General features: G+C 43.6%; 2 protein-coding genes across 6 annotated transcripts; one reads left to right on the top strand and one right to left on the bottom strand.

Moving 5' to 3' along the window:
• The first annotated feature begins 790 nt into the window (after positions 1–790).
• Positions 791–8,704, top strand: SKIC8 (SKI8 subunit of superkiller complex). 2 transcript variants are annotated; one of them, XM_055716289.1, is made up of 11 exons: positions 791–1,190; positions 1,386–1,429; positions 1,523–1,550; positions 1,894–1,999; positions 2,892–3,064; positions 4,191–4,339; positions 4,697–4,790; positions 5,547–5,640; positions 6,271–6,363; positions 7,015–7,093; positions 8,457–8,704. In XM_055716289.1, the coding sequence occupies exons 2-11, from the start codon at positions 1,418–1,420 to the stop codon at positions 8,544–8,546; spliced, it is 918 nt and encodes a 305-aa protein (XP_055572264.1). In that variant the 5' UTR covers positions 791–1,190; positions 1,386–1,417; the 3' UTR covers positions 8,547–8,704. The 2 variants fall into 2 exon arrangements, with proteins under 2 accessions (XP_055572264.1, XP_055572263.1); XM_055716288.1 differs by having other exon boundaries at positions 792–1,210.
• Positions 8,705–9,560: 856 nt separating this feature from the next.
• Positions 9,561–15,368, bottom strand: DNAJA4 (DnaJ heat shock protein family (Hsp40) member A4). Of its 4 annotated transcripts, XM_055716286.1 has the most exons (8): positions 15,218–15,368; positions 14,976–15,112; positions 13,224–13,404; positions 12,192–12,296; positions 11,191–11,418; positions 10,881–11,111; positions 10,250–10,350; positions 9,561–10,168 (listed from the first exon to the last, which is right to left on the bottom strand). In XM_055716286.1, exons 2-8 carry the CDS (start codon positions 15,105–15,107, stop codon positions 9,950–9,952), a joined length of 1,197 nt encoding a protein of 398 aa, XP_055572261.1. In that variant the 5' UTR covers positions 15,108–15,112; positions 15,218–15,368; the 3' UTR covers positions 9,561–9,949. The 4 variants fall into 4 exon arrangements, with proteins under 4 accessions (XP_055572261.1, XP_005434166.2, XP_055572262.1 ...); XM_005434109.4 differs by lacking the exons at positions 14,976–15,112; positions 15,218–15,368 and adding an exon at positions 13,660–14,927; XM_055716287.1 differs by lacking the exons at positions 13,224–13,404; positions 15,218–15,368 and having other exon boundaries at positions 14,976–15,106.
• Positions 15,369–23,719: the final 8,351 nt, after the last annotated feature.

The raw sequence follows: 23,719 nt of genomic DNA, 5'->3' as shown, positions 1-23,719 counted from the left end.
CCCCCCCCCCCCAACTCAAGCAGAGGCAGCAACATGAAAACACCTCCAGTTTCCCCAGCAGTCGCACCTGGGTTGGTTTTTCAGGGGCAGATGACTCGGAGAGTCACCGCCGCGCTGCCGCCACAGCGGGCACGGCTGGGGCGCCACAGCCGCAGTGGGCACGGCACGGCCTGTGCCGGGAGCAGCTGCTGGCACGGCACGGGACGGCACGGCACGGCACGGCACGGCACGGCACGGCACGGCATGGCATGACCCGGCACGGCACGGCGTGGCCCAGCACGGCGTGGGCCGGCACGGCATGACCCCGCACGGCACGGCCTGGCATGGCGTGGCACGGCATGGCATGACCCGGCACGGCACGGCATGGCATGACCCGGCACGGCACGGCATGGCCCAGCACGGCGTGGCCCAGCACGGCGTGGGCCGGCACGGCATGACCCCGCACGGCACGGCCTGGCATGGCGTGGCACGGCATGGCATGACCCGGCACGGCACGGCATGGCCCGGCACGGCGTGGCCCAGCACGGCGTGGCCCGGCACGGCATGACCCCGCACGGCACGGCATGGCATGACCCGGCACGGCACGGCATGGCCCAGCACGGCGTGGCCGCCCGGCCCGAGCCCACCGCCCCCCGGGGGCTGGCGCTGCTGCCCCTCCCCGCGGCCCTGCCCGCCCGCCACAGTCCGCGCCGCTGCTGCCGCTTCTGTCGCAGGCGCGGGCAGTCCCTGCTGCACAGCCGGGGCCCGGCCCCCGCCCGGGGCTCGGTCCCTCAGGGGGGCGGCGCGGCGCAGGGCCGACAGGGCACGGCGGGCGCCATCCCGCCACCATCCCCTCACGCTCCGGCGCGGGGCTGGCACCCCCAGGCTGACGCCGCCCGGGCGCGGGAAGGGGCGAGGGACAGCCCGGCCGGGCGCTGCCCGGGGCCCTGCTGCTGCCGGCGAGCGCCGGAGGCCGCTGGGCCGCCGCCCCGGGGCACGGGCGACGGAGGGCGGCGGGCCCACGAGGCCGCAGGGCGCCCTCTCGGCCACACGGCGGCAGCAGAGAGCGCCAGGCAGGCGCCCCCCGCCGCGGCGGCGAAGGGCTGTGGGGAGAGGCGCTCCTGCCGCGCTCTCGGTGGTAGGACACGTCATCGCGGCGCGGCGGTGACGCGGAGGCCGTGGGCCCGGGGCTGAGTGTGCGGGACGGCCCGGTACGGCGCGGGGAGGCCCGGTGAGGCTCGGGAGGGCGAAGACGGGGCGAGAGCCCCCGCGGGGAGGCGGCGGCGCCGGGCCCCTGCGCGGCTGGCGCCTCTGGGCGCGGCGCTTCCCTTCCCTCAGGCCCCGCTGCGGAGCCCGTCCGTGAGGCAGGGCCTTACTGCTGAGCCTAATGGGTTTTCTCTTTCCAGAGCGTTCCTGCTAAGACCGCTCCCGTAAAGACATGACCACACAGGTAAATAAAAACAGCGTTAATTAAACTAATCGCTAGCTTGATAATTATTTTTTAGGTTGCTCGTATGTAATATTAATTATTTTTTCTTTCTAGTACGGTATTCTCTTCAAGCAAGAGCAAGGTGAGAAAACACTGACATGTATTAAATAATACGGGCCTTCTTGGATGATGTAAAGTCGGTAATGGCGGATATACTTGTGAGATGACTTGGATTGTGCTTATATGAAGTATAAATGAGAGTAACTCCGAAATAGCTATGCAGTTTTTTCAACAGTGACCTTGGTGAACAAAATACAGCACAATGACAGCGGTGAGGAGACTCTTGGAGCACTGATAGACCTGAAGAGTCAGGGGTCTATTGCCAACATCACAAGCAGGAATTTTAGCATGACCAAAACTGGTAGTTGTCTTCCATCAAAAGAAACCACTTTGTTTTTAATTTCTATGTTTATATTCTCTTGTAGCTCACGATGATGCCATTTGGTCAGTTGCCTGGGGAAAAAATAAAAAAGATGGCTCTGAAACAGTGATCTCTGGTTCTTTGGATGATCTAGTGAAGGTCTGGAAGTGGTAAGTGCACCGTATTAACCAGTTCTAAGCCTTGGAAGTAGTCACTATGGAGATACAGCAGTCTTGAATTTCCACAATCTGCAGGGAAATTAGAAGTTGTATCAGGGAAGGGGTAGCCTGGCACATCTCTTGAGTAAGCTTATCTTCATTTGGTGCATGCTTTCTCTTGGAGTGGTAGCATTCTGATGTGCTTTAATTCAATTACATTTATTTAATTTTATTAAAAGAGTGCAAGCCTTTCTGAAAATGCAAGCCAAATTTTACACATTGTCTGCCAGAGAGTAGTACAACTTGTATTTCTAAACCCAAGAATTAGAATGTGCAGCTTTTTATGAAACAATGCATTGGGAGCATGTGTACTGTGAAAGGAATAATGAGAACAGAGTAAAAGAAGAAGTGACATCTTACTGTTTGAAAAAAATCCTCATAACCCTTATACAAGTGACACTGAAGTATGCTTTTGCGAAGAAATTGTTCTCTTAGCCAAAGCAGTATTAAGTATGTGCTTCACTTCAGTAACATGAGTAGCTTGGTTGTGGCGATGATGAAAATGTTGGTCGTTGCATTTTGTGCTTTGCTACTAGATTGACAGTCTGCTGTGTAAGTACCGGTGCATTGATGCGTAATGGTCATGTTTCAGTGGGACTGCTTACAAACTTAAGATGATGCTTTGCAGAAATGTGGCAAACAAGTGATGTATCAGTTCTTTCCCTTAAGTACAGAGAGCAATTTGTGCGTAGCTATTTTCACATTTTGTGGGTGAAGTTGGATTCCCCATTTGTTGAAGAAAATGGAGAAATGTGGGTTGTCTTGTTTGTTTCGTCTGAGGTTGTAGATGGGTTAATTACCCCCAGCTATTCATAACTAAGCTTTTCTTTCCCTTGAACAAAAGGAATGATGAAAAATTGGATCTACAGTGGACTTTGGAGGGTCACCAGCTGGGCGTGGTATCTGTGGATATCAGCCACACAGGCTCCATTGCAGCATCCAGCTCCCTAGATGCCCATATTCGCCTTTGGGATTTAGAAACTGGCAAACAAATCAAGTCAATAGATGCTGGTCCTGGTAAGATGTCAGTGTTTAGCTTTTTCTGCATATGAAGTGTACTTACTCTGGATAGTAAATACTGTACAGTGTATAATTAGGCTATATGAGGTCCCTAAATTGTTTGGTTTTTTTCCTTTTTTATAAAATCTTTATTTGTCTGCAAAAATCTTTGTGATTTTTATAAACTCAGCATAAAGTAGTATCAGGGAATTTTACATGTATTTTTTCACACTACTTACACTTTTTCAGATACATTTAGATATGCTTTTTGCTAGATGCATAAAGCAGAGTGGAAGCCAGCTTGTTTTTACAGATGTATTGATTAAAGGATGTCTTAAAAAATAATTAAAATGCTTATTCAAATTGATTTACAAAGCCTGAACTTTCATCGTAAGCATTGCACTGCACTGAATTTGAGCCATATATGTGATGCTTATTTATGTAGTACATCCAGTCCTGAGTAAGCATGTCAAAACACAGAAAAAGCTGAACTCTGGGTCAACGTTATGTCCTCCAAGTTGGAAATCTGGGCCTAAGATCTTACTCTAAATATTTCATTGGTCCACTGGCAGTCCCTTATTTAAGAACAATCTTGCAGGTTTTAGGTAGTTAATATTAAGCTTATAGGAAAGAAAACCCTGTGAATTACATTGTGCCAGATAAATATGTTGTACTGCTGTAATAAGGTAGGGCTTTTTGAATTCCGTTGCAAGGCCTGTTGATCTATGTTACAATCATATATCTGTTTCTCCTGCATCTTCTGTACTTCGCTACATACTAGTTTTGCTTTCTTTTACTGGTTTGGTACCAGGAGAAAAGTATTTACACTTCACTCATTGCCGTCTTAAATTCTGAATTTATTGTTACAGGAGAGTCTAATAAGCTCAGGGTCTTGTTAGAAAATGTAATCTTTCTTAGATCTTAGAAATCTTAGAAATATCAGCCCAAAATCTTAGAAATAAACGGCCCAAGCTATGCTCCATTAATGACATTGAAGGAAGTAAGCTTTCATGAGCTTGTACACTTTCTTAAGAGTACATAGTAGAGTTTAGAGTATTTAGAGTAAATGGGGTGTGTGTGTGGTGTGTGTGAATGTCTAAATAGAAACAGTATTCAGCTAACTGATGTTTTCTTTTTAATACAGTTGATGCTTGGTCCCTGGCTTTTTCACCCGATTCCCAGTACCTTGCAACAGGAAGTCATGTGGGAAAAGTAAATATTTTTGGTGTTGAAACTGGAAAGAAGGAATATTCACTGGACACCAGAGGGAAGTTCATCCTTAGCATTGCATATGTAAGAAGAACAACTGATAATGTCTTATATGAGATTGCTATTGCTGTAATACATTGTAAATCAGACATTTTTTGTTTTCACCTGTCAGTTTATCTCTACGTAATACTAAATGACAGCCATACTTTGATAGTTCCAGATATAAACTGCATGATATTCCCCCACTGCATATATGGAAAATAGACCTTGTTCTTGCTTATATACATATTGTGAGTAAGTCCACTGAAGTCTTTAGGATTTTTGGAGCCCAGGTATCTTGCATAGATCATAATTGTTAAAAGTTGCCAAGAGATGACAGGGAGGTGCACAGCATAAATGCATACTGTTGTTAAATGCATACTTTTTTGTGTTTTATTACAGAGTCCAGATGGAAAATACTTAGCCAGTGGAGCAATAGATGGCATTATCAATATTTTTGATATTGCCACTGGAAAACTTCTGCATACGCTAGAAGGTAATGGTTTGTGTATTTGCAGTACTGAAGTTCTGGCTTCCTTCCTCAAAAAAATTAAAGGATATAACGCCAAATCTGAGTATGATACAACAGCCATGGCATAAATGAATTGATGTTTCTGTCCATTAGATAGTATTCAGTTACTTAGTGTGCTGTAACTTAAATCACTTGAAATATTAGAGGCAAACCCTGAACTCAGGCTTTCATCATAAAATGCCTATCTCAAAAAATACAGTCAGTAATGCTTACCTAAATTCTTGAACGGCAGTTCCTTCTTGTATTGTAGTGCGGTACAAGGGAGCGAAGCTAAGGCAATTGCATGCTGCCACATGTATGATTTTTACTATGGTATCAGTTTTATTCCCGTTTTAAAAAACAGCCAAACATTTTGTGTTGTAGAAGACGTGCATTTTTCTAACAGCTAAATGGGCTTTTAATGTTCATGCAGTGTCTGTGCAGTTGTATAATAAAAAAACCCAACCACTTAATATGAAATCGTATTAGAAAATATGACATCCTAGCTAATAGATCCAGATCAGTGGATTTTGTTGCAGTGGACATGGCTTAACATTCAAAGTTCAGAATTACTGTCAGTTTGCATTTTATGTTGTGCAAGGAAGCCCACAAGAGGCATGGAGAGAAAGACTTTTCAGAGGTTGCTTTAACAGGGAACAGTGTTGTGGTGTGGCTTCTTAAGCACTGCCATTAGTAAGAGGAATAGTTACATTCTAAGCCATATAAAACTTTGAATTTCAGGTCACGCGATGCCTATTCGTTCACTGACATTTTCTCCAGATTCACAGTTACTTGTAACTGCTTCAGATGATGGCTACATCAAAATCTACGATGTGTAAGTTGTTTTGCAAGACATGCTAAAAGGAAAATAACTGTTCAGAGAGGCTGATACTGCAAAAAATATATCAAACCCTCTGCTTCTGTAATTCCCTTCAGCTTCTGGTGACTTCTTTATACTATGCCCTGAGATAGTTTTTAAATAAAAAGTGCATAGGTGGATGACAGCCTTCAAATTACTTTCCCTATATTTGCCCTGTAGGCAGCAGGCTAATTTTTTTGTATATCAGTCCTGCATGTTTATGTTTACCCATCTTAAACATCTGTTCTGTACCCAAGAAATCATTTATGACCTACTTCTCTTGCACTGTGCAAAAACTTGGAAGACCCTGTGGAGGAAAAGGCACTGTTCAGTGATCTTCACTCCCCTAAACCTGTGTTACTTTGCCTTCTTCGTGGGGAAACTGTTTTGACCACCGATGTATATATACTCTTGGTGACTTCTTTTTATGTTAACCATTTGAAATGGAAAATCTGTTGTAACACCAGTTCAGCTTGGATGAACAAATCTCCAGAAGTCACCTTCCATGACCTTGCATTGAGCCATTCCTGACTGCACTAGCTATATTCCTGTTGCTCTTTCCCTGGAATTTGCAAACCAAATATTGAAAATTTGTTCTTTCCACAGGCAACATGCGAACTTGGCAGGCACATTAAGTGGTCACGGATCCTGGGTATTAAACGTAGCCTTTTGTCCTGATGATACCCATTTTGTTTCCAGGTATTCAATTTAACTTGTTTATGCTTACTGGGGGGAAAAAAAACCCCAAGCAAACAAACTTTATATTTATAAAGGAAGATGGATCATAAAAAAGTACGTGTACACATTACCATGGAATCTATAATGGGATAGCATACGTTACAATTAAAGACTCGAGCCAATCTGTGATGTGATACCAGTTGTAGTGAATAGGATTTCATAGTGTAAGTCATCCCATTGCAGCATACTTCCCTACAAGTGAAGAACATCTAAGAGAAGGGCAATTTGATTCTAAACAGCTGAAAAATTGCCATAGCATTAAACAGTACAACCTAATGTGGTAGAACATTAATCTAGCTGAACTTCAGTGTTAACTCTTAGAACAGCTCAGGCAGTTGGTGCACCGAGTCTATGTAACACGTTATGCAAAGAACTTGCTGCTAAGAGTTCTGGCTAAAATGGGAGTCTCATTTTCATGTTGCAGATACTGAAACAGTAAATGTATTTTAAAGGTAACTGGGACCTGGCAGAAGATGCACTTCTTTGCTACTTCATCCCTGTATTTGATGGGGGAAGAAGGTTTCTTATATCTACCGTATGAGAGCTTTTAAGCTTTGCACTAGAGTTATTCTTAGTAATTCAAACATTGATCCAATACTGTTTTTCATCCAGTTCATCTGATAAAAGTGTAAAAGTTTGGGATGCTGGAACAAGAACCTGCGTTCATACTTTCTTCGACCACCAGGATCAGGTATGTCTGCTATTGAATTATCTGGGTCACTGCTCACAGGCGAACTTGTTGTGTCATTGTGCACATTTGTGCCTCAACTTGGTGCTATAGCTTCAGGGCTAAATTTCAGGCTGCTATAAGAAAATCTTAAAAGTTGTTCATGATTATTTGGCACTTAATATTGAACTGAACTGATACTCCAATTGTGTAGGTTGATCTCTTCCATGTAATTAAATTTTTCCAGTCCAAATAAGGGCAATCCTGAGTAGCCAAAAGCATTCTTCAGACTTTATTTTTTATCTTTTGTCTACGGTCTTACTTCTGTCACTTACATGGCATGTGCCTGTAGGGTAGAATGCTTATTTAAAGGAATGGAATTACCTAAAAAGATGCTTGAAAGCACACTTGAAACTTCGGACTTTTCCCTCCTCAAATGTAACACCCTAATTTTTGTTTTCCTCAGTGATAGTTACCCATGAGGGAAGTTAGGCATCTACTTTCCAAATGTTATGTGTTAAGTAGAACAATGCGATTTTTTAACAAACCATAGAGGAAGATGTAACAAAGCAAATTATTTCAGATTTTATTTGGGCTCTTTTTTCCATAGTACTTTTTTTACTGTAACCTTTGTTTCAGCCGTGGCGGGTTTAACAAAGTGGAATTGGATTTCCAGTGGTGTTTTAACTGTTGTCCGTAATCTTCCAAGTTTGTGGAAGGCAGATGTACCAGCTCATGGGAAGGCTGGCTTTTAGGCATTAATGCCAAATGGTGTACAAGTCCCCCACTCTGCTGTCAGCACCCACCCACTCTGCAGTCGCGTGTGTTAACATGGGTGGCCTTCACTCTTGCTGGTACCATCCTCACGATGGAGGTGGGGGGTCACTTAACTGCTTGTGTAACTGTCCTAAGCCAGAGGACTGACCTGAATTTTTCTCTTTTGCACTGGTAAGTGGCGGCTGTCTTAATTAGCCCAAGGATAAACTGGATCATCCTTCGGTCTGTCATTATGTCTCAGTCTACATGAAAAACACTTGTCCTCTTTGCAGACAGCACCGTAACATACTCTTTTCAGAGATGTGCAAGAGTGAAAATGTTAGGTTTTATTTTTGTAAACTGGGACAAGGATTTTTCAGCCTTTTTCAAGTATCTGTAATCCATTGTCAGAAGTGGACTGTAAGATCATGTCAGGCTATGTGACAGTGTCCTCTGGTTCATCAACCTCATCTGCTATTAAAGCAGAAGCCATAAGTGGGCCAGCTCCAGTAAGGTGATCTTAAATAATCCTCCCTCTTCTGCTTGTTGTAGTCAACAACTGTGACGGCTGTCAAGATTTTTTTTTTTCTTCCATGCCCTATTGATAACCTTGCCCATGTGCTTTTTGCAGGTTTGGGGAGTGAAATACAATGGAAGTGGGTCCAAAATTGTATCTGTTGGAGATGACCAAGAAATCCATATTTATGACTGTCCAATTTAAATATCTTGATTCAGGCCCTTTGGTTAACTCTTGTGGCAAGTTTGTAGTACTGTCCTTCCATGTCGTGTTTTAGTACTGCAAAATGCAGAGCTGCAAAATCAGATATATTTTATTTTGCATGAAAGCAAGTTTTACTTTTTAAAAAATAAAAGCTACAGATGCAAGTAATGTGTCTAATCCTTGGAAAAAGGTATTTTTGGAAATACGTAGTCATGGGTGAAGTAACTGCTCAGTTAATCTCCCCTGACTTTATACATAAATAGACTGGAGCTGGGAAGTGTTGACAAAGTCCCACAGCAGCTTATTTTAGCAAAAGGAAAAGCAACTGAGGCAATGGTGTATGTGTGGGAAATGACAGCCTGCACTCATCTTCGTGCTGCCCCAGTGAGCTTAATAGGGTCACTTAAGTTCAACACCTGTTCCAGCAATTGTATGGTGGCATGTAGCTTAATTCATCATGGGTTTCATTTCACAAAAGGGTGCTAGTTCTTTCCACCCCTGACTTTGTACACACTACTAGAAAACAGATAAAAGGGGGGAAGAAAAAAAGGCTTCAATGTGCTCATTCTGCTATGGTACCTTGTCACATTACAGGACAGCAGCAGCATACCCAGGGCATGCAGGTTTGATTTATTCATCTTGATTAAGGCTCTAGTGTACCACATACTAGGGAAGGCTGAAATGCAGAGCCGGAGATGCTGAAAGATCAAATATTTGCCTGTCTGTACATTTGTGTGGTACACTATGCACAGTAGAAGGATACCTCATAAACACTATGGTACAGAGCTGAGGAACACACTCTTAATACCAACAGACTAACCCAGGAAAGGCTGCCATTACACAGGGAGCAGGGTGCGCAAATTGCTTGAACACCACAAAATGAGACAAGCACAAGCATTACAGCTAATGATGTTCAGTACCAAGAGTGATCCAGGTGATAGGAGCCTGAGCTTAAAGAAATTTACTTGAAAGGGGTTGTAGAGTAGCTTAGGAAGTACAAGCAAAACATGACATAATGTGAAGAGTTCTATTTATTAGAAGTTATTTCTACTATGGTTTATTCTATGAAATTAATTTTCCAGTATGAAAGTATTTACATAAGACACTCCACTTAGCCTCTATCAATATTGCCAAAGTCTTATATAAATAGCATTGGTGAAATAAATCCAAGAACCTTCACAGCAAAGGAAAATGTATACCAACTCAGTTGGTTCTCAGCTGTGTGACATTTGCTTTATATATAAAGACTACAAGAACACAATATAAATTAGTTACAAAAAGGTGATACTGACAGCGCAGCAACTCAATTTGCTGAACACAAAACCCACAAGCAGTGGCTATTACAGCCATGCAGTTTTCATTGTGAAAATTTACATTTGAGATGACATCCATTCCACCTTGCTTTAAGATGTCTGACATTGTACTCCTGTTCTTGGACCCTCCTCATCTTCTTCATATGCTTCTCCCCCACTGTTGCGGTAGGTTTGCTCACTTGGATCAAAGTCTTCAAGGTCTACCTGATCCATCTCATCTGTGATCATGACATCTTCTCGTGGAGGGAGCAGAGCCTCCAGCAGACACAGTTTCTCCCTTGGGAGCCAGTAGTGCTCTGGGAACTGGACCTACAATTTAATGTATTTTTTTAATGAACAGTTATTCCTGCCAACACGTATCTTTGCTACAGAGAAAAGCAGTCAACTTACCAAAAATTGTATAATTAAGCTGCCTTTGTCCATTGGAGATTTGTAGACAGGCATTCCTTCGTTGTAGATACACTTTAGGTCACCATGTTTTATCACTTCACCTACATGGAGGTAAGAGCAGGAAGTAAGCTTGTGTGAACAGACGTTGCACAACCATGAAAAGCTGGGCTGTACACCAGCAGCGTTCCCACAGCATCTGAGGGACACTACTATGCAACCCCTAGAAAAGGCTGCGGACTGGGAAGCACTGCAACCAAGCTACACAGAAGTAAGGCCATTTAGACTATTTGCTCTACTGTAAGATTCAGCTGCTCTTAGCCCAGCTTTCAGGCTGAATTAACAGAATCTAACAGAGTTTAAGTTTCTGGCCTCTTGAGTATTTTCCTGGCTATCACCAACCGAGGGTGAAGTTCATTAAGAGGCATTTGACAGCTTTAGCTGTAATTCTGCATGTAATGCTTTAGAAGCAGTGGCAAGAACAAAGAGCCAACTAAACTAAACAACTGTTTCCATCTACTGCATCAACTTGTTAAAAACCCAAAAAACACACACCCAACCCCCCAAAAAACCCAGTCCAGGCACGCTGGAACATGCGAGCAGTTTACGTAGCATCACAATTCTTAAGACCTACCTGGCCTAGATGTTATAACAAGAACTCTGTTATCCAGAGTTTCAATGGTCTTTCTGAAACCACATAACGCCTCTGAGAGTTGAATTCTCATTTTTGTGATTAAGTCATGCCCTCGTCTCTGAAAGACACTGTGATCCTTTTGATCAAGCACAATTATAACATCACCAGGCTCCAGATCAGGCTCCTGGTCACCTTCTCCATGAAATACTATCTTCTGACCGTCTTTCATACCTGGAGAGAAGAAACCCATTTATTCTCTGCAGAATTGTAGGCAATGATCAGGGACATAAAAGAAATACAGGGTTCTTACCCTTATCAACATGAACTTCTATGATCTTTTTCTCTCTTACAACCTTACAGCCATTGCAGTTGTCACACCTGTCCTTCGGATTTATTCTTTCACCTTGGCCTTTGCATTCTGGACACACAGTTTGTATTTGCTGTACCATACCAGGTCCAATTTGCTGAACTATAACTTGCATTCCTCTTCCTTTACACACAGGGCACTTTTCTATTGCCCCTCTCTTTCCGCCATAACCTTTGGAAAAAAAGTTAAATCTGATCTCAGTCTCAAAAAGGGAAAAGTTAACTCCAGTCAGGCTGGAACTCAGTGGCTTCAAGAGTACCTTTAGGACAACTTAAGAGTAGTTTAGTGATTTATTTCCAATGTTAACTGGAGTTTAGTTTCCTTCATGAAGCATGCTCCGTAAGTTAGAAATTTCTACAAGCAGAAGAAAGGCGAGCTTTCTATATACCACTTTATCAGCCTCTGCCCCACCTCCCAATACATCCTGGTTTTCAAGAATCTATCAGAATACTGACTTCAAGACCTAGACATTCCATTAGTACTTTGGAAAGAATCCACTTGCTGAATATTTAATTGAGTATCAAGATACAAGACCTCATTAGGATTTATCTCAAAGAGGACCAGTCATTATGGATACTTAATAGCAGTAAAATGAGTTGCTTAATACAAGTTAGACTTCTACCCAGAGCAATTTTAGTAAAAGGCTGTTTCATTGAACTTTAAAAAGTTCTGGATCAAGACACTTTTAGTTTAGGTGTTCTTAACTATGATTTGCAGTGAGTTTAAGTCTGCCACTAGAACAATTATTACACTGTGTTTAAGAAAGCCTTATTCCTGGATAACTTTAAGTAAGAACTAAATACCCTGGCAGACTTTCAGGCGCAGGAAGGAGAAAAACATACGAATAAGAAAACATACACTTAATTCCCAGTCCCTCCCTCAATATTAAAAAAATAAAAACCATGGAGTAAGAGGGGTTTGGAACCATTAGGGTATTTTTTTACCTTCACACTTGCCACAAATAACATTCTTTTGCAGTGCCAGTTTCCTTGTAATACCATTATATAAATCTTCAAGTGATACACCTAACTGGTGTACAACGTTTTTGCCTTTTAAAAAAAAAAAAAAGATAGGATTAATTCCGGTTCAGCTGTTGTAAGGAAAAGTGTTTATTTAAAGGCTTCTACTCATGTTCATACATGCAGTCTCACTGAAGAAATGTAAAGTTAATTCCAAACTGAGCACAGTTCAGCTCCCTTAAAAACATGTGCAGTTCCATCAACTTCCACTGAGCTGCACTCAAGTACGTATGTCAGAACAAGGTTTAGCTGCAATTAAGCAAAGCATCAAAGCCACCCTATCCCTGCTCCTACCTCTAATTGTGTAAGCTTAACTGAAACAGCAAGATGCAAGGACACTACCAGCTTTCGAAGTTGCTATTATGCCTACCTATAAATTTCCATGCCACTTCATAGCATGACTTCAAAGATTTTACAGCAAGTTACTGCTTGCTCCTTCAAGCATTGAAGAGGGGCATGGGACAAGACAAAAAGCATACTGTGCTTTTGGCAGCACTCCATTCTCAGTTTGACATAATTTCTCCCAAATATTTTCATGAGATTAAACACTGCTTAAGTTTTAAGTTGATGGTGTCCTTTGAAGCAATTTGCCCAAAGCATACGAGCAAGTGAGGCACAGATCTGGAAAAAAGGTACTTAAAACAGGTCTAATTCAACTGCTCCAACCTGCCGAAGTTTCCCCCTCCCCTACAGATTACCCACACCCACTTTAATGAAAATTAAACAGAACTCATCAGAAAGATTGCTATGGCTGCATCATGTTATCTACTTCATTAGAATCTTAATGCTAGAGTAACTAAACGAACAACAACCCAGTCAACCCAGTTTACTTGATCTATGGTTGCAATGAGTAATATCCACACTATGTGCACTTAGCAGAACAGCAGTACCATAGCACAGTTGTTTTATGCTTAAGTGCATGGTTAGAGTTTCTAGAACTTGTTTAGAACTGTGTACCTCTTCTCTCTCTATTCATTCGGCCTCCACCACCAAAGAACATGTCAAAGATGTCCATGGGTGAAGAAAAGCTGCCGCCACTCAGGCCTCCTTCTTTAATAGCCTGCTCCCCACCCTGGTCATAGAGGTCCCTTTTCTTTGGGTCCGACAGAACTTCATATGCCTGGGATATGAGTTTAAACTAAAAAGAAAAAAGAAGCTCTGAACAACTACGACCAAGAGGAAAAGTAACCCTCTTATATGCAACTCCATCTTCATATTGCACCACTGTAGCACTCTCTTGTGGCACTGTTCTTTTTCCAGGAGGAACCTTCCTAAACAAATGTGTCATAGACTATAATAGTACACTTTCGTCCAGGAAAACCACCCCTTTTCTCCCTCTCCTCCCTCCTCCCATGTTACAAGTGGGCTTAATTCAGAATCACATTGAACTTACAAGCATATGAAAGCTGTGCTTTGATGATTGTGGTTGCAAACTTCATATACCTCTAACAAATCCATTTAGAAAGGGATAGGATACTATCACCAAAGCCTTGTGGGTCCCCAGATACTCAATGGCCACAGCAGTGCTAGTCATTCTAGAGCTACACAGGGATCCTTCATGCCTGCTGAGCTGCTACATCCAGCTAGAACTGAACAGACATGTAAGTGACCAGACTAGTGTTGCTTACTGATCATGAATACAAGGACTTAAATACACATCAAAATATCCACATCATGAAAATTAAGGGATTATTTTTTTAAATAGCCATCAAGAATTTCCTATTACTAAGATGACTAAGTCAATTTTTAAACAGTTTGCTGTTGCTGAAACGACTACTTCATTTTAAACATTATTCACTTATGACCAGGTGTGTGTACATGAAGTGTATATGTACACTTATTACCAGTGCTGTACATAAAAAAAGCAGGCCAAAAATAAAAGCAGAAAAGGTTAACCTTTGACTATACTACTATTTAAGTAGCCTGAGTTTTGCGAATTAGTGTACTAGATAACATGGGAATAGAAGTTCCATATTTATTTAAGGTATTATCAGAACAACTTTTAAGTATCACTTAAGTATTCAGTGTTTCTCCAGTTGCAGTGCTGACTTAGCCTCCTAGGCAAACGAATTGAGTGGGCCTCTGCTAGAACACGTGAAACGGTTCTGTTGTAAACAGTCTACCCATGTGCAGCCCAATGGCTTCCTCTGGACAGTTACCTCGTGTACCTGCATTACCGTTTTCTCTGAAGGAAACCCATCCTGTTCGGAAACACAGATCCATCCAGTAGCACCCAGCGCGCACAGTAGTGCTGGCAGCTGGACCCGCCATATCTGACAGCCCGACGGCCATTAGGGCACTGGAAATCCTGTCAGATTTACCTCCTTTAACCAGCATCTCTCTAAGAGCGAGCTCCCTTTGGCAGCTCCGGGGAGACCGGGAGGAACCGCGGCCCAAAGAGGGGCCTCGGCGCGCCCTCCCGCCGCGGCCAGGCCTGCTGCCAGCTTCAGGTGTCTCCTACGGCGGCTGGAGGAGGGGGCCTCGGCGCGCCCGCGCCCCGCTGCGGGTCAGCCATTACGCGCCCCCCTCAGGCGAGGCCGCGCTTTAAGGCCGGGCGGAGGGCGCGCTCCCCGCCCGCCAGGCCCGCGGCGCCCCGCACCCCGGCAGCCGCCCGGCCGGTGCGAGCAGGCCCCGGTCCCGGCCCCGCGCAAGGCAGCGCTGCCGCCTCACGGCGGGCGGCCCACCGGCCCGGTCCCGGCCCCCGCGTACCCGCTCGCCCTCGCTGGGGTTCTTGTCGGGGTGGTACTTCAGCGCCAGCTTGCGGTAGGCGCGCTTGATCTCCTCGGAGGAAGCATTGGGCTTCACCTGCAGGATGTCGTAGTACTCCGTCTCCTTCACCATGGTGCCTGCAGGAGAGGCGGCCGCGTTACCGCGCGTTCGTGCCCAGCCCCGCCGCCCGGGCCGCCCAGCCCCGCCGCAGGCCGCCCCCAGGCTCGGCGGGCCGCGCTCACCGCCACAGATACGCCGCTCCCACCACCTCGCTCGCCGATCGCTCTCGCCCCGCCTCTTCCGCGGGTTTTATATGGGCACCGGCCGAATCTTCTGGAATGACGCCGCCCTACGTCACGGCCCTGGAACGGTCTAGAATTGCCGCGCGTGACGTCACCGCCGGTACGTACAGGGGAGGAGCCGGGGCGCTCCTGCCAGCCGCCGCGAGAGCCGCTGAGGGATGGGGGGGGCCGGGCCCCGTCTGAGGCGGCTCCCGCCTCCCTGCGGGGGAGAGGCCTGGCCAGGGGCCGCCGGGCACCGCCGCTCCCCGCGGGGCACCGCCGGGAACCGCGGGCCGTAGTGCGGCGGCAGCCGGCGGCCCCTCAGCTGGGGGTGCGGCCTCTGGCGCCTCGTCCCCCGGTGTCTGGGCGATTTGCAGCGATTCAACCAGCGGTGCCCCAGCGCCCGCTGCCTGCCGTGTCCCCTTCCCTCACTGCCGCGGCGGGAAGGCTGGGTGGCTTGCGTCTTTTCTCCAGGCAACCAAAGGTCTCCATAAATTATTTACTGCTCAGGTGAAAAAAGAACCCTGGTGCTGGCGTGGGAGCTGGCTGAAAGCATATTGTCATAGAAGATGGCCGGTTAATACTGAAAATCACAAGTGGAAATACAGAAAATCTGTATGACCTAAGAACGGATTTTGTTCAAACTCGAGCAGAAATGCTTATGAGCTTTTTTTTTTTAGTTCAGGAAACTTTTTTTTTTATTATTGGAAACACTTCTACAAAGCAGTGTCTCCTGTGGTTGTGATAACCCCAAGGCTGCAGTGTTCCATCAGCCACTGTACTAGCAAAAAGTTAGGATGACTGAAGAAAGGAGCTGGGCTGCATTGCCCAACAGCAGAAAAGGGACAAACAGGAAAGCTGTGTGGGTTTTGAATGAAATATTGTTGTGATTTAAAGTTCAAGTGTCATTATAATGAACTTCCCACTTATTTAACGTAAATAATATTAGAAGATTGAAATAATGCTATCTGTTCTTTGTGTACTCCTGCTTACATCAAGCATGTCGACTTACTAAAGGAGGGGGAGCTGATTACAGAAAAATCGCACAAAACATCAGTGAAGGGAACAGTTCAAAGCCACAAGAAAGAAATCGGTGTTAGTAACTACTATTTTTTCTAAGCATAATTATCAGCAGCTGAACATGTATATTTGTTTTGCAATTGTGAAATTACATTCACAAGTAAATACAGAAATTACTTTCTAAAATAACTATAGTAACTTACTCTGTAAAGTTCTTTTTTTTTTTTTTTCCTTCTAGGCTGAGAACTATATGCCTCTTTTTTTAAAAAAAGAAGCCATTTATTCTAGTAATAGTCTTCACCTTAAAAGATAAATTAGATATGATCTTACAGTCCTGAAGATGGTACTCCTATTTAAGAAGAAATTATAAATCTGGTAACAGCTTTGCAGTAGCTGAATGCTTCAGCAGATGAGAGGCTTTCAGAGCAACATAAGGAATTTTGCTGAGAATTTATTTTTAAATATCAATTTATAGTATGTTGTAAGGAGACAGCATATAATTTCTGTGAGTAGAAACCCTCGTGTAGGTATGTAGATATTTGAGCTCAGGCTGGTGGGTGGTTTCTTACTAGTAACAACTGTTACTAGTAGTAACAGCCAAAAACTTCACTGGCATGGATCTTTGCTTAAGAGGGTTGAGCCTCCTGCTTTGTTTGCTTTTCTTTCATTTTGTTAGAGGGAGCTATCGGGTTATATTTACTTTATCTCTAATACTCAGTATTTGTTTTCTCCATCTTTTCTTCCATTTCATACAAACAAATTCCTTATTTATTCAAAGAATTAGTGGGAAAAGTAGTAAGGGCTGGTGCTTTGGATTAGAAAAGTAGGAGAGATACCAGTCCATCGGCGTTATTCACATCATCTGTATCTCCTGCATTGGTCTAGTCCGAGAACTGCAGTCATCATGATAGCCGATGGGAATACTGTTCTTCTCCAGCTGTACGAAGCAAAACATTTCTGATTTATCCATCCTGTATTTGTGGAACAGAGTAGGAATCCTCAGCAGCTGATTTATACTCATCTAATTTGACATAGTAATAAAAGTAATACAGCCTTTAGACATATGTATATGCATGTTTCTTAGCAATGGCAGTGGTGGTGTCTTTACTCAACCAACCTGGTCATCAAGTGTGTACATGCTAAATTCTGTTTCTTTCGCTACACACCTTGCCTCCTTAAGTCTGTAGTTGTTCCTGACCAGCAGCTGCTTACCCATTTCTCACATGAACAGGTGATCTCTTTTACTATTTTCTTCTCTTCCTTTTCCTTCTGCTGCACATACTGTGAATCACCTTGTCACTTTTTGCTTGCACAGGATCAAATGTCTCTGTGGGTGTACACAGGAAAACAAGCAGAGAATTTCCCTTCTCAGCAAGTAGGCAGGACTGGGAGTGGGAAATAATTAGATCCTACTGCCTATTTTATTTAACCACTGGAGGAGTCTGCCTTTGAGTCTGATATAGGTATTCCCACTGTTAGCACAAAACAGGAGTCAAAAGGCTGCCTTCCTCCTGGTCCTGAGAGCATACAGCATGTTTCATGTTCATATGCTGCAGGAATTATGCATTTATCTTTTAATCTCTGCTGTATGAAATGCAATAGTGGCTTGACCCTGGCTGGACATCAGGTGCCCACCATGCCACTGTCACTCCCCTCCTTGACTGGACAGGGGAGAGAAAATATAATGAAAGGCTTGTGGATCGAGATAGGGACAGGGAGAGATCGTTCACGAAGTACTGTCATGGGCAAAACTGACTCGACTTGGGGAAATTAGTTTAATTTATTACCATTCAAATCAGAGTAGGATAATGAGAACTACTTAAAACCACCTTCCCCCAACCCCTCCCTTCTTCCTGGGCTCCACTTGATTCCCAATTTCTCTGCTTCTCGCCCTGAGCGGTGCAGGGGAACACGAAATGGGGGTTACAGTCAGTTCATCACATGTTTCTGCTGCTCTTTCCTCCTCATGTTCTCCCGCTGCTCCAATCTGGGGTCCCTCCTGTGGGAGACAGTCCTCCATGAACTTCTCCAATGTAAGTCCTTCCCACGGGCTGCAGTTCTTTACATGCTGCTCCAGCGTGGGTTCCCACAGGGTCACAAGTCCTGCCAGCAAACCTGCTTCACCATGGGCTTCCCTCAGGTCCCAGCCCCCTTGGGGCACCCCTGCTCCGGCGTGGGGCCCTCCCCGGGCTGGGGGGGATCTGCTTCCCCCGTTACCCCCCGGGCTGGGGGCACAGCCTGCCTCACCATGGCCTTCACCGCGGGCTGCCGGGGCATCCCCGCTCTGTGCCTGGAGCACTGCCTGCCCCTGCTGCGCTGGCCCGGGGGCTGCAGGGCTGCTGCTCTCACCCTGTCTCACCCCTCTCTTCCGCTGCGATTATTGCACAGATATTTTTTTCCTCCCCCCTTCTTAAATACATTATCCTAGCAGCGCTACCACCTTCGCTCCTGGGCTTAGCCTTGGCCAGCAGTGGGTTCGTCTTGGAGCCAGCTGGCATTGGCTCCATTGGGTGTGGGGGAAACATCTAACAGCTTCTACATGCCTGTAGCCCCCTGCTAGCAACCCGTTGTCAAACAAACCCATTACAGATACTCATAGAAGCTCCTTGTTTGCACGTCTGTCTTTTATCTGGCCATATTACCATTTCTCATTAATCATGACTTCTGAACAACTGGAAGCAGCATCCCGCTACACAGGTACGAGTACAATCTGCTAAATTGCAGCTGCCATTTCTTGCAGCACTCTCAATTTATTTTTTTTTTTAAAGAAGTGAAGTTCCAAGAATAACTTTCATTACAAACACCCTAAAAAAATTGGGAATCCGAGGGGTTGAAACTTGTATCTGTTTTCAGTCACACTAAATTTGCATAAAGAGCTTCAGGAACCCCTCTGGAAGGTGAAATCAGAATCACAACAGGCTTCCCATGGTGTTGAGCTGGATTCCTTCAGTATGCAAACCTGAGCAGGTGCCATGATTTCTAGAAAGCTGTTAGGAAATTTAAATAATATTTTTAACCTATGATTTTTTTTGTCTTATTTAAAATATACTTTAAACAAGGCTATTTAAAGTATGACAGTTTCATGTAGCAGGCCTTTAATGGTACTGGAGCTTTTTCCTTATAGTTCATGTCTGAAAAGGAATGTTTGGTACAGAAACAAGCTCTTAGGAAAACCTTTTTGGCTGTGATAGAAAGTAAAAGATGTGTATGTGCAAGAGAAGTTAAATGATGGCAGTTGTTTCGAGCTGGTTTAGGGCAATGTACAGTCAGTGACTAGGACCTTTAGAATAGTTTTCTGAGGCAAGTCTTAATTAAAATGCAACTATCTGTAGTAATTAATTTTTATTGCTAGTAATAGAGAAGGAGTAAGAGAGACCTGTGTTCATGGTAGTTTTGGTTGGTTAATAGCTGGGCATCTCTGTGTTTGGGACCTGCAGAAAATGTGACTGCAAATATGATGGGATAAATGAACACCTACAGGTAAACATGAAAATGCAAGCTACTTCCTTTGAGTCTAAACTGATCTTTTCCTCAGAAAGAAGCAGCAAAACTGTTTCTAGATGTGCCTGTCCTCAGACAAACTGTTGTCTTGACCTGACAGGATGTTCTGCCGCTCTCCACTTGCTCAGAAACTGCTGCTTCTTTCTCCAGATGTGTATTTGCAGCTGCTCTGGTTTTTTTCCCACTTGCTTATGATTGTCTTTCTTAATCCGTCCGAACTGGTGGTTAGAGTCAAATCTAAGGTGCTTTTGTTATTGCCACTCAGATTCCAGAAACTTTGCACAAACCAGTCTGTGTTTTTCCACTATGTTACTGTGAAACATTTCCCTAGAAAGCAGAAAGCAGCATGAAATTTCATCTTGCTGTGGCATGGTCAATGAGAGAAAACGTTTTTACAGAGAGATCACTACTGGAAATTTCATGAAATCATGCAGCTGTTTATGCTTGTGGATAGCAAAGCATTGTGTGGGATAACTGCTTCACCTGATGGAGATGCTGATTTGAGTATGGATAAATTCTCTTCAGTTCTGCAAGTATGGGGAGCCACAGTTAGGGTGTAAAAGTTACCCTTTTTCTAATCTGAATTCCTTCATTAGAAATGAATTAGTATTAAAAGTGTATGTGAGCTGTTGCTCGCCTGGGGCTTTTCATTATGGAATCTGCTCCTTGGCCCAAGCTAGTGTAAATTTCCTGACCTTTAAGGTATGCTTTGAGACTTATTTGTTGCCAAGGCTTAATGGCAGCTTAGCAATAGTAATGTTTGGATTTAGAATTTCGCTTAAACCCTGAAACCTACTCTTGTTTAAGAGTCACTGTGGAATCGATCATGTTTTTATTTTAGCTAAAATGGTTTACAGGCCAAAATTAAATCTTTAATTATGAGAAACGGGGAGGGGGGGAGGAATATGAATGTATTGTGTGTGTATATATAGTCACAGCGAATGCAGTTAGCAGCCATTCAGAAGCACAGCTGACGGAGGGCTGCAATTAGTAGCAAGCCAAAAAACTACCAGGCTTTAAGAAGACTGATTTGAAATAATGAAGAAAAGATTACATGCCATGTAACATTTGTTCCAATTTATTGCACTTTAAAGTAATTTATTTTAAAGTAATTAATTTAAAGTACATGGGTGCCATGTAACAGAGCCTTTGAAATAGAAACTGTAAAATTTATTAGATGCTTTGCTGGTGGTAGTTGTGGGGTGAGTTGTTTTTTTGTTTTAGACTTGGTGCTGGAGGTCTGGAATAATAATAGGACTACCAGTTCAATGTTATGCTTGTACCAAAAAGCATTGTTTTACACCAAGATGTTTGTAACCAGTTATGTGATTTAAAACAAAACAAAACAACAAAAAAAGGTGGCCAATCACATGTTATTTTATTACATGAATCAACAACCTGCTCTAAACTAATTGGGATGAACAGAAAGGAGCATCCAGAATTAGTATACTCCTCCATTTGTTTTAAATAAATACAAGTTTTTTTGTGAAATACAAACATTCTTCCCTTGCAAGTAAAGAGATGGGGGAGTACACAGCTACAGGCAGTGGTCTATTGCCATAGTGGCGTTCTGAATTGAACCTGAAAGGTTCTGTCCCCGGCACGAAGGGTGCCATGCACCACAGCCACGCCGAGGCTGGCTATGCATCACAGTTCAGTTGGTTACTGACCTTAGTAACAACGTGGCTTTGTTTTGGCCTCTGTAATATTTCTGTGTTGGATCTTGTGACAGCGCGAGTTTGTAGTGACAGTGTCTTCAGCTCTTCAGTATCAGTCACTAAATCCTGAAGGATACCAATCATAACTGTAGAGCAAAGGACATGAGCAGCATGTGCGCTTTAGTTGCCTCTTACTTTCCTTAATAGCTTTGTGAGCCTGTCAATGTCCAGAAATCTTAACCTGTAGCTGGAAAAAGCAGCTCATCCCGCTGCAAAGATTCAGGCTGAATCTTGTGCAGTCTTGTTCAAGTTGCATGCAGGTAAATACAGGCATAAGGAAAAGGACAATACAGCATCATGTGATCTGCAGCATGTAAAAATCATTTGAAGGTGAAGGTCATTCCTTACTGAACCCTACGTAAATTTCCAGCCTCATTTGTTAAGATTTATTACTTGAAATTTGAAGAGTCCCTAGAAATGTTGGACCACAACTACAAAGGCAAATTCCATGTAGAGCTGTTTCTTACAGCATGATATTCGTAAGCCTATTGTTAAAATGACAGGAATATTTGTAGCTGACACATGGTAAGATTCCTGCAATTATCTCAGTTATGTGAGTTTCCTATTATAGTCAAACAATACACAGTCCAAAAGCAACTCTTCTCTACCAGTCCCCCCAGATACATCCCCCTTGCTTCACAGCCTGGCTGCCCTGCAGCCACTTTTGTTACTAGGCGAGTGATTGAGGCGAGGATCCTCAATTGCGTCAAAATAATTTTCTAACTGTCAATTTAAGGAAGTTGATATATAAAAAAATCCTTTCTAAACTGTATTTATAGAAGAGATGTATGTTTGAGGTTTTCTATTTATTTGCTGAAAGTACAGGTTTTAGAGAATTAACAAGCTGTTTTCCATCCATGAGACCAGCCTGTTACCTAGCCACTCAACACCCAAGATGCAGCTCAACAAGGTAATTAGTGGTTGCCTGATTGTATTCTTTCATATAACATAGCATGTAAAAGATTTTAGATGACCAGAAAAAAAAAAGCACTAGTAAGATTTCTTGCAGCAGAGTTTAATTCTTTTCATCTTTATGATATTTCTGGAAAACTAGTTGCAAGCCTAGGGAAGATATCTAGTGGCTTTCTGCAAAGAATCATTGGAACAAAGTTGGAATTTAGAGGATTATCCCAAAATGAAGGAACTAAATCAATCCTGACAAATATGTTTACTATTTCCACTTGTTTACTATTGAAATATCCCCTGTTCTGTGTTCAGGTATTTTCAAAGCAAGTTTCTGGTGTGAGAATAGACTCCTCAGAATCCCACTGTGAAGCTTGCTCTCTTTTCATTTCAAATTGTGTTATCTACAATTAGGTGTTTCGATATGGTGCAAGATGCTCTGGAATAAAATCCACATCTTTCTGTAAAGTTAGATGTTGACTTGTCTCACATTTTCCTAATGGCTGTGGCTGTCTTTGTACCACTAAATAAAACATTCTAGATTGTGTTCTCTGGCTCTGAATGCCAGCGGCGTGGCACAGCTTACATCCCTCTCTCCCTCCTCCAGACAGGGTGGTCATCAACATCGTCTCCCAGGAACAGCCCCTGGCCCGGGTTAGCCCCTGGCTTAGGGAAATGCCAGTTAGCACGGAGCAAAACCCTCCCAGGGAAGGTGCTCACAGTGCGTGGCTTGAGCCATTCTCTGGATCTTTTTTGTTTAGTAGGTAGCCAAGGTAGCTAAACTAGGCTTTCTTATGTCCTGGAAAGTTATTTGTTTAGTCAGGTGTAGGAACTTCTACAGGATATGACAGGCTTGGTTGGGTGAAGCTGATGAAGTGCTGGTGTAGTTGCGATGCTGCAGGAACTGCCTGGCTGTTGCAGCGCTGGGTTTCATAGGTATAACCGGCTTGAAGGCATTTCCTAATGCAATTAATCTGTGTTTTGTTTAAGGAAATAACTTCATTGAATGCGCTTTTTTGAAACTAAAGTTAATGAAATTAGAATTGCTTGAACTTCTGTGAACAAATTCGTTCAAAATCTTGGCAAAAGAGAAGATTTGCATCTTAAAGCATTGTAGACTCATTAAAATTCTTCTCATGGATAATTAAAGAAAACTGAATTAAAAGGAAAGTTTAACAGTAAGCAGCTCACAGGCACTGCGACATTTCAAGCATGTTAAAATCGGAAAGAAATAGCTTTTGTAGCTGTAGTCTCCTCCTCTTGTGTTACGTGTTGGGTTTTTTTAACAAATAACCGGTTACTGTTGGTTTCTTCAGTTGTC

This window comes from Falco cherrug, chromosome 7 (genome assembly GCF_023634085.1).
Source record: "Falco cherrug isolate bFalChe1 chromosome 7, bFalChe1.pri, whole genome shotgun sequence".
Taxonomy (NCBI): Eukaryota; Metazoa; Chordata; class Aves; order Falconiformes; family Falconidae; genus Falco; species Falco cherrug.
The sequence above is the reverse complement of the archived record's forward strand: the minus strand, read 5'-3'. Positions and strand labels throughout refer to the sequence as shown.